Source organism: Pochonia chlamydosporia, chromosome 4 (genome assembly GCF_001653235.2).
Source record: "Pochonia chlamydosporia 170 chromosome 4, whole genome shotgun sequence".
In the NCBI taxonomy this organism is placed as follows: domain Eukaryota; kingdom Fungi; phylum Ascomycota; class Sordariomycetes; order Hypocreales; family Clavicipitaceae; genus Pochonia; species Pochonia chlamydosporia.
Genome location: NC_035793.1, coordinates 4,753,025 through 4,762,059, shown reverse-complemented (window position 1 = coordinate 4,762,059; position 9,035 = coordinate 4,753,025). Strand labels below are relative to the sequence as shown.

At 50.8% G+C, this 9,035-nt stretch overlaps 4 protein-coding genes across 4 annotated transcripts; 3 read left to right on the top strand and 1 right to left on the bottom strand.

Moving 5' to 3' along the window:
* Positions 1-700: 700 nt before the first annotated feature.
* VFPPC_16823 (NFX1-type zinc finger-containing protein 1) lies at positions 701-2,103 on the top strand (the record flags this gene model as incomplete). The annotated part of the gene is made up of 2 exons (XM_018294576.1): positions 701-1,882; positions 1,978-2,103. The coding sequence occupies 2 exons, from the start codon at positions 701-703 to the stop codon at positions 2,101-2,103; spliced, it is 1,308 nt and encodes a 435-aa protein (XP_018137967.1).
* Positions 2,104-2,148: 45 nt separating this feature from the next.
* Positions 2,149-2,388, top strand: VFPPC_16824 (hypothetical protein; the record flags this gene model as incomplete). Its single annotated transcript, XM_018294577.1, has 1 exon — positions 2,149-2,388. One exon carries the CDS (start codon positions 2,149-2,151, stop codon positions 2,386-2,388), a length of 240 nt encoding a protein of 79 aa, XP_018137968.1.
* Positions 2,389-3,198: 810 nt separating this feature from the next.
* Positions 3,199-4,716, top strand: VFPPC_10094 (homoserine O-acetyltransferase; the record flags this gene model as incomplete). Its single annotated transcript, XM_018288527.1, has 1 exon — positions 3,199-4,716. One exon carries the CDS (start codon positions 3,199-3,201, stop codon positions 4,714-4,716), a length of 1,518 nt encoding a protein of 505 aa, XP_018137969.1.
* A 357-nt stretch (positions 4,717-5,073) lies between these two features.
* Positions 5,074-8,174, bottom strand: VFPPC_16825 (Mg-transporting ATPase; the record flags this gene model as incomplete). Its single annotated transcript, XM_018294578.1, has 8 exons — positions 5,074-5,347; positions 5,408-5,555; positions 5,603-5,720; positions 5,769-5,840; positions 5,891-6,907; positions 6,964-7,179; positions 7,232-7,804; positions 7,884-8,174. 8 exons carry the CDS (start codon positions 8,172-8,174, stop codon positions 5,074-5,076), a joined length of 2,709 nt encoding a protein of 902 aa, XP_018137970.1.
* Between the last annotated feature and the right edge of the window lie 861 nt (positions 8,175-9,035).

The window sequence follows — 9,035 nt, the reverse complement described above, 5'->3', positions numbered from 1 at the left end:
TGCCTGCCAGAAACAAACATGCGGAGAAGAGTGTGGAAAGTGTCTCGTGAAACTGACAAACGTCGAACTTCCGTGTGGCCATCTGGCAGAGTCTGTGGCCTGCCATCTGGCTCAGAACCCCAAGGCAATCCCTTGCAGTATTCTCGTCCCAAAGGAGGTTCAAGGATGCGGCCATACGGTGGAGGTGAAATGTTCTTTGTCAGTGACGCCGGCAAGCTATAAATGCCCGGTGTCTTGTACAAAACAACTTCCATGCGGTCATACCTGCCCAGGAACCTGTGGACAATGCTGCAACAACCCAATTGCTGAGCTACTTGGACCATCTCATCAACGTTGCCAGAAGGTCTGCGGAAGACCTTTTGGAACATGCAATCACTTCTGTCGCAAATCTTGCCACGAGGGACAGGACTGTGGCCTGTGTGTTGCTCCTTGTGAGGTCCGATGCCCACATTCACATTGTGCCTTGAAATGCAGCGAGGCTTGCGCTCCCTGCGTTCAAAAGTGTATGTGATCTTGTGAGCACCAAGGGTCTTGTCGTATGCCGTGTTCTGCTCCGTGTGACAGACTACCGTGCGACCGGCGATGCAGTAAACCGTTATCCTGCGGCCATCAGTGCCCGGGCATTTGCGGCGAGACGTGTGCTGAAGGGTTTTGTCACGACTGCAAGGTGAAGGAGGCCGCGAGGGTTGATTTGCTGGAGATGAAGACCTACGCCGAAATCAACGTCGACGAGACTCCTATTGTTGTGCTCGGATGTGGCCACTTCTTTACGTCAGAAACCTTGGATGGTCTCATAGGCATGAATACTGCTTACATTCCCAACCAAGATGGCCGTTTCACGGAACTAGCCGACATATCTGGCACCTTGGCAACAAAGATACCCCAATGCCCCGACTGTCAACGGCCCGTGAGGCAATATGTCACTCAACGGTATAACCGAGTCATCAACAGGGCCGTTATTGATGAGCTATCGAAACGATTCCTAGTGAATGGGAAAAATGAGCTACGACGTCTCGAGGTCGAGCTTGAAAAACTCGAAGAGGACCTCGTCGAGTCACAGGAGGGCTTTTTGGCCACGATCAAGTTTTTGGCTGACCTTAAGAATACACAGCCGACGATGGTCACCAATCGAATACAGACGCGGTTCAATGACTGCAACAAGCTGCTTACAGAGATCAGCGGGTTTCTGAAGAAGGTTTCTGACAGCCACCAGCCGGCTCACAAACTCCACGAAGCCACCATACATGCCATGAGGGCGAATCAACCCGGGGCTCTAGATGTGACAATGGCGGGCCTGAGTTTGGAACAGCATTCCGCCCTGCCCGTGGAGAGAGATCGTCGTGTTAAACTTGCTGGTCAAATGGCCCGAATTAAACTCGAATTTCTAATCCTCGAAGACAAATTTAGCATCTTACGCGCCCTAACATCTAGTTCGACATGTACAAAAATTTCACAATGGCCAGGAGGCTCCCCGCATCTAATTGTCAAACCGATTCTCAAGGTTTGTGCGGCATTCATCTCAAAATGTGTCACAGAACGTCTGCCAAAGCTTGCTGTCGAGGCTACGATTCATCATGCCAGAATGGCTCGGCTCTATCAATCGTCCGGGCTGTCCGCAGACAGCGACAAGGAGAGGGCGGCGGAGTTTGTGGAAGATGCGAGCATAAATTTGGAAAAGGCCCTGGAACTCTGCAGCCAGCCCTTCCAAAACGTGGAGCAGCTGAAGAAGGCTGTTCAGGAATGTATCAAGCTACTGCAAAGAGAATGGTACGAAGCCGTCAGCGGTGAAGAACTTGCTGCCATCAAGGAGGCAATGGTCAGCGGGCCAGGTGCCATTGCTACTCACTCTGGGCATTGGTACAACTGCGTTAACGGACACCCGGTAGGTCTGAATTTTTTGTCAATTTTTCACAATTTCATTTTCTGTCTGTTTAGTCATTGAATTTGCTGGGCGAAGACTAACAAACGGCTCCGTAGTTTGCAATTGGGGAGTGCGGTATGCCGATGGAAGAGGCGCATTGTCCTGAATGTGGAGCATCGATTGGAGGATTAAATCATCGTGCTGTGGCCGGCGTTACTCGTGCTCAGGATATGGAGAATTGAGTTGATGGATATGAAATCGGTCGTACAATTAGTTGTGCGGGATGTATGCCAATTTCCAAGCCAGATTGGTCGCCGCCTCGCCACCACCTATGGAGCAGCAACAAGAACTGGCGGCGAAGTGGGAAGCGTAGGGCCCTGGTACCAGCGTTGAATCCCTTTCATTTCGATATCGTCTCCATTATGCTAATCAATCGCATGTATTCTCTGCTCCGGGATACCATGGGTTCCCACTTGATAAGTTCTTGTTCTTGTGAGAGCGCATTAAAGCCTTCAGATGATTGTTAGTACTAGATTTACACCCATTCGACGAACGAGTAGGTCACATCTTATATGAAATCGATAAGGCAAAAAGCTCATTTTTGTTAGATATTTGTGTAATTGGAGCACTACATGACAGCCTTTGATGAAGAGGAGGAACGAAACTCGTCAACGAATTGAATACAAAAGGCCACGGCCACAATATGTCGCGGCTGTGTCACCCGAAAGTTTTAGCCGCAACAGGCATTGATATTAAATGTACCAAGCTGCTTGGGACACAACATCCAAAGGGCTGGTCAGGTCTTCTCCGCGGGCCGGGCCGATTACCGATTATCTCTTGACAGGGAAAGGAAAAGAGCAGCCTAACTGAACAGGGCTGGACCATTCCCAGCTACGTACTCCGTATGTATTGCAGCGATGAGTCTGGTGGATGGGGGGAGTCGGGGACCCCCCCGAAGATGTTTCACTTTGTGTCAGTGGTAGGTACTGGTTGGACAAGAGAACATTGAAGGGATCAGGGACCAGCATCGTATTAAACTCGCCTCATGGAACGACACACAAACAAGCTTCATAATTCAGTTCAATCCACCTCGTCAACGTATTCCAACAACTTTTCATATTTGCATCATCGTTGACAGCGTCCGGTGGCGGAATGACGGTTAATCCCGGCACGTGAAATGATGTGCTGGATGAGTAAGCATCGACGAACCACCGACATCGCCGCAATTATCAATCAAGCAATTCATTATACAGCTTAACCTCACTTACATTAACCAATTCATTTCTCACCAACTCAATCTCATACAATTCATTACAACCTCACGCCCCGCCATCACAATGGCATCCCGGTCCCTGGTAAACACCACCCGGCACATCCATAAATCACTCTCACGCCCACTCCCGACATCCGCCCGGCTCATCGGCCTCACCACAACACACAATGCACGCTTCACTTGCGCACCGCCGCGCAAATCAGGCGTGGCGTCTAATCCCGCCATGGCATTCCCGTGTCTAGACGCCCTGGAAACGAGATCGGCTACCCTGCAAGCAAGTCGGTCTTCATCCGGCCCAGAGCCAAGCTACACGTCTGGTCCTACTGAGATATTCGACTGTAAAGATCCCTTACTTCTTGACTGGGGTGGCATATTGCCAGAATTCACAATCGCGTACGAATCATGGGGTGCTATGAATGCGGATAAGTCGAATGTCATTCTCCTGCATACTGGTCTTTCTGCGTCGTCGCACGCTCACTCTACGGAGGCGAATCCCCAGGCTGGATGGTGGGAGAAGTTCATCGGGCCAGGAGCACCGCTCGACACGGACAAGTACCACGTCATTTGTACGAATGTCATAGGCGGGTGTCACGGTTCCACGGGCCCGAGTAGTATCGATCCCGGGAATGGGGAGCGGTACGCAACCCGGTTTCCTATCCTCACGATGCAGGATATGGTGCGCGCGCAGTTCCGCCTGCTCGACCATCTAGGCGTCGATAAACTCTACGCAAGTGTAGGATCGTCCATGGGCGGGATGCAGTCCCTCGCGGCAGGTGTGCTGTTCCCCTCGCGTGTAGGTCGCATCGTCAGTATATCAGGCTGCGCGAGAAGTCATCCATACAGTATCGCCATGCGTCACACCCAGCGCCAGGTGCTGATGATGGATCCCAACTGGAACCGCGGCTTCTACTACGACGCCATCCCTCCCCACGCGGGCATGAAACTCGCCCGTGAAATCGCAACAGTCACATACCGCTCCGGTCCAGAGTGGGAGCAGCGCTTCGGTCGTCGCAGAGCCGATAACACGAAACCACCCGCCCTGTGTCCCGACTTTCTCATCGAGACATATCTCGACCACGCCGGTGAGAAGTGGTGTCTGAACTACGACCCCAATTCGCTTCTATACGTCAGCAAGGCAATGGACCTGTTTGACCTGGGCCGCGAGAACCAACAGGCCACCAAATCCAGACGGGATATCCACACAGAGGACATCCAGGCCGGCACGTACACCACCTCCGACGCCTCATGCTCGCTCACCCTCCCGTCAAAGCCGTACGAGGAACAACCGTCCTCACAAGTCGATACCTCTGAACCCCTGGAGGCGGGATCCTCGCGCCCCCCGCAGGATTTGGTGCTGGGCTTGTCGGCGCTGCGGGATACGCCTACCCTGGTGATGGGCGTGGCGAGCGATATTTTGTTTCCCGCGTGGCAGCAGCGCGAGATTGCGCAGAGCTTGAGAATAGGTGGGAATAGGGGCGTGACGCATGTGGAGCTGAGTGAGGAGATGAGTCTTTTTGGGCATGATACGTTTTTGTTGGATTTGAAGCATATTGGTGGGAATATTCGCATGTTTTTGAATTAGCGTGTACTTTTGTTATTAATTAAGTGTATATTTATGTGCCAGCTGGCGGTATTTTGTCGTACAGGTTTGGGGTTGAATTGTGGTAATTGTGAGATGCGGAGGACATCAAATTGCGAATTCTATCACAGCAATTACGCATTCTGTGCACGTGTTGGTCTGAGACTGCATTTTATGCGACTGGGTTTATTTCTTGTAGCTGAACCGTGGCGGCTAAGCTACTAAACTGAATGACATGACAAGAAACACAACGCAAAACAATCCAAGCAGTCAAGTCCAAACTTTTCGACTCTGTTGAAGAGCCATATCACACGTAGCACATGTTGAATCCCTTAACTTCCAGCCGTAGTTGCAAGAAGCTTACAACCACGTCTTGAAGATCTTGATGTAAATCATCTTGACAACCTGCACCTCTGCCATGTACAGCAGCAGCTCGGCCGCCAGGAACCCAACATACGACGGCGCCGGCTGAGCAAAGCTAAGGCCCCGCTGGACTGGCGGGATCCAAGGGAGCACAAAGCCAATGATCATGATGGCCGTCGTAGAAAGGGCGAGGGGCATTGCAGCGCGCGATTGGATGAATGGGATTTTGGCAGTTCGCAGGAGGTGCACGATGAGGGTTTGTGTGAGGAGACTGTGTATTGTTAATTTATTGTTTCTGTTGATCTAATGATGAGATGGATGGTGTACATACCCTTGAAGGAACCAATGTGTTTGGAAACGCTTCACCGCCTCTGGGTCGTCGGTGTTTTGGATTCCGTAGTAGAACCAGCCGAGGGCAAAGGTGAGAATGTCAATGACAGAACTCGTCGGGCCGAGGACGACGACGAAGCGAAGGAGGTCTGGAAGAGTTAGCTGGAGTTACTTAAATGTACAAGAGGTAGCATACCCCATGTTTTCCAGGTCTTGGGCGTAGCCAAGTACTCGGGGTCGACTCGGTCCCACGGAATAGCAATCTGACTGATGTCGTAGAGCAAGTTCTGGGCAAGGATTTGAATACCAAGCATCTAGTCGTGTTAGCCAATGCTGCTAGTGCCGGGGGAAAGAAAACCTACTGGAGTGAACGGGAGCCAGGCGGAAGCCGCAAGCATACTGAAGACATTGCCAAAGTTGGACGAAGCCACCATCTACACATTGTTAGTCATTTGTAAAACAGCTACAGCGCCAGAATTCCCACCTTGATGTACTTGATAGTGTTACCATGGGTAAGACGGCCAGTTGTCACACTGGTAACAATAATACCCAGGCCCTTCTCTGTCAGGATCACATCCGCACAGTCTTTGGCAACACTGGCTCCGGAGTCGACTGAAATGCCCACATCTGCTTTTCGAAGCGCAATGCAATCATTGATGCCGTCCCCAAGCATGCCCACACAGTTGCCTGCCTTTCGGAGACTACCAATAACAAGGGCCTTTTGGTTCGGAGTCAACTTAGCAAACACTTTGCAAGTCTTGACAACATTGTCGAACTCATCGGTATCCTGTAGGAGAGCCAATTCGGGTCCAGTAATTGCTTGCACGTCGTCATCTTCAGCGGCTTCGTCGCGGCTAATGAGGTCAAGGCGCTGGCATACATTGACAGCCACAGGAAGTGTATCACCAGTGAGAACTTTGATTTCGACCCCAAGGTTCTTGAGCTGGGCGATTGACTCAGCTGCATCGTCCTTTGGAGGGTCAATGAAGGTGATCATGCCTTCAAGAATCATGTTGGATTCCAATTCATGCAGACCATCTTCGTCTTCCTTGTTGATATCTCCAATTTGTTTCATAGCCACCAAAAGTACACGATATCCATCCTTGTTGAGCTCATTTGCGCGCTCGAGGAGTGTTTGTTTCACCTGGAAGTCCAGAGGAAGCGTAACACCGCCCTTGCGGACCATGGAGCAAAGGCGGAGGACTTCTTCGAAAGCACCTTTGCAAATGAGCAGATTGGTGCCAGTTACGCCTTTGACAACGCAAGCAGATCGGCGGCGCTCAAAGTTGAAGGGAATTGCGGCAACCTTTTCGTATTGAGCCGTGCTAATCGGGCGACCATCGGCCATGCGATAGTCCAAGATGGCGCCGTCAATGTTGTTCCCATTGGAGCCTTGGACCACCGAGTCAACCGTTGCGAGTTTCAGAACATTGGCATTGGATTCGTTGGCACAATCGAGATAATGGCACAGCGTGATTTCGTCTTTGGTCAAAGTTCCAGTCTAAAGACATTAGCACTTGCATCCCTCTCAACTCTCTGGAAAGAAACTCTTCCTACCTTGTCACTGCATAGCACAGTCATGGCGCCTAAATTCTGGACCGAATCGAGTCTCTTGGAAATGGCCTTCATCTTGGACAACACATAGGCACCCCTGGCAAGATTGGCGTTGACGATTGCAGGAAGCATTTCAGGTACCAATCCGACAGCAACGCTAATGCTATAGAGAGCCGCAGCGTCCCAGTCCTTGGTGGTGTATCCAGAAATACCCAGCACCTAACAAAGTCAGAATACTTTCTAAAAGTAGTCGCTCAGACACAAATCTTACCAAGGGAACCATGGTGAGCATGAAGCCAATCAGCATGTAGCTGACATGTCGAATACCAATCTGAAAAGAGTTGGGTTCACGGCGCTTCTTGAGCTCGTTGGCCATGCTTGCAATCAAAACATCCGGCCCGGTTCGAAGGACTAGCGCAACTCCGTTACCAGAGATGACACTCGTTCCCATAAAGGCAATGTTGTTCAGATCGAAAAGAGTCGTTCCCTTCTCACCCGAGGTGCTTGGCGTTTTGGGCACTGGATCATTTTCTCCGGTCCACGTCGACTGGCTCACGCGCAAAAAGGTGGCTTCCAAAATCAAGCAATCAGCTGGCATGACAGATCCAGGTGAGAGCAGGACAATGTCTCCAGGCACCAAGTCCTGTTCGGAAACAGTCTTTTTGCTACCTTCGCTGGCAGTGGAAACCTTTTGGCTCAGAGCAATGTTGGACTGGCGACGAACATCGAGATTGCAGGAAACTGACGACTGGAGTTTGAAGACTGCCAGGCTGCTTCGGTATTCTTGCCAGAAACGAACGGCTATAGATATGACGACCATGACAACTAAGACGGTGAAACCTTTCTGTATTGGAACTGAGTTAGCAAACGCCGCGGTCGTCATACTCACCAACTACGTGGTGGCTAATTATGGGTGTACATACCCATGATCCTGGAGGAACGGCAGCATTGATAATGGCCAAAGCGATCAGCAGGATATTAAACGGGTTCGGGATGGTTTTGAGAAGAGTGATGATCCATGAAGGAGGCGCATGAGTTGGCAAGATGTTTGGCCCCTTGATGGATCGACGGGTATCGGCCTCTTCATCGGTGAGTCCATCCTTATGGGTCTGCAAGTGATCGAGCACCATGTCAGGTTCCATTCCCGCAAAAGCAGTTAGAACAGCCTCCGTAGAGGCATCCGTGGCCAACGAAGGAAGTTTGAGCCATGACATATTGGCAGGCCATGAAGAGCTTCGAGAGATTCCAAAACGAGAAGAAAGTCGCCCAATCAGCCCAGGGGAGCCTGCTTTGGTCGCGTAATTGGAGAGAACGGGCATTTTGACGATGTGCCTGCGATAAGTGAAAGAGTCTTCATGCCAGTATAGCCAATGTTGGGGACCAGTAGTTCAACGACCACGATGATTTGATCAATTCAAACAACACCGCGTACTAAATCACCTTTGATGGACCCTAAGGTGGCCGAAAGGGAGTTGGTTGAAGTTGGGATGCAACAGTCGCCGCCACGACTGCTTGAGCTGGATTCTGAATAGCCTCCAGTGTTGCGATATAACAGCCCAACACAGTGAGCTGTGAATACAGGAACGTGAAGAGGGAGAGAAAGGGCACAGAGCGAGGGAGCCTTGTTCTGGTTGCTGTGCTTGTCTTAAGTGCTTGGTATAACAGACTTGCAAGAAATCTGTATTCCAGATAAGCTTTTGAGAGGAAAATACTTTCGTCCCTGAGTGTGAAGGAATGAGGTGTTTAAGAGAGATTTTGTGTTATCCCCCCCTGTCGACTCGACGTTTGTGCTCATGTTGTTGTGTTGCAGTCACTGGTCACATCAATGGCCCAATGCCTCAAGCTTAAACTGGGGAAAGTGAGTCAGGTACGTGCGGCCAAGGCGGCCGAGCATAGCCACGCATTTCGCTCAAATTTTTCATCTCCCTTTGCCCATGCTCACTTGCTTGTCTCATCTTCAAGGCCATGACCGGAAGCGGATAAGGCGGTTGTGAAAAGACGAAAAAACAAGCCTGCTTGTCACGGCCCTATTCGATAGACTAGGGGTCCAAAATGGCGCAAAGACTGTAGAGCAC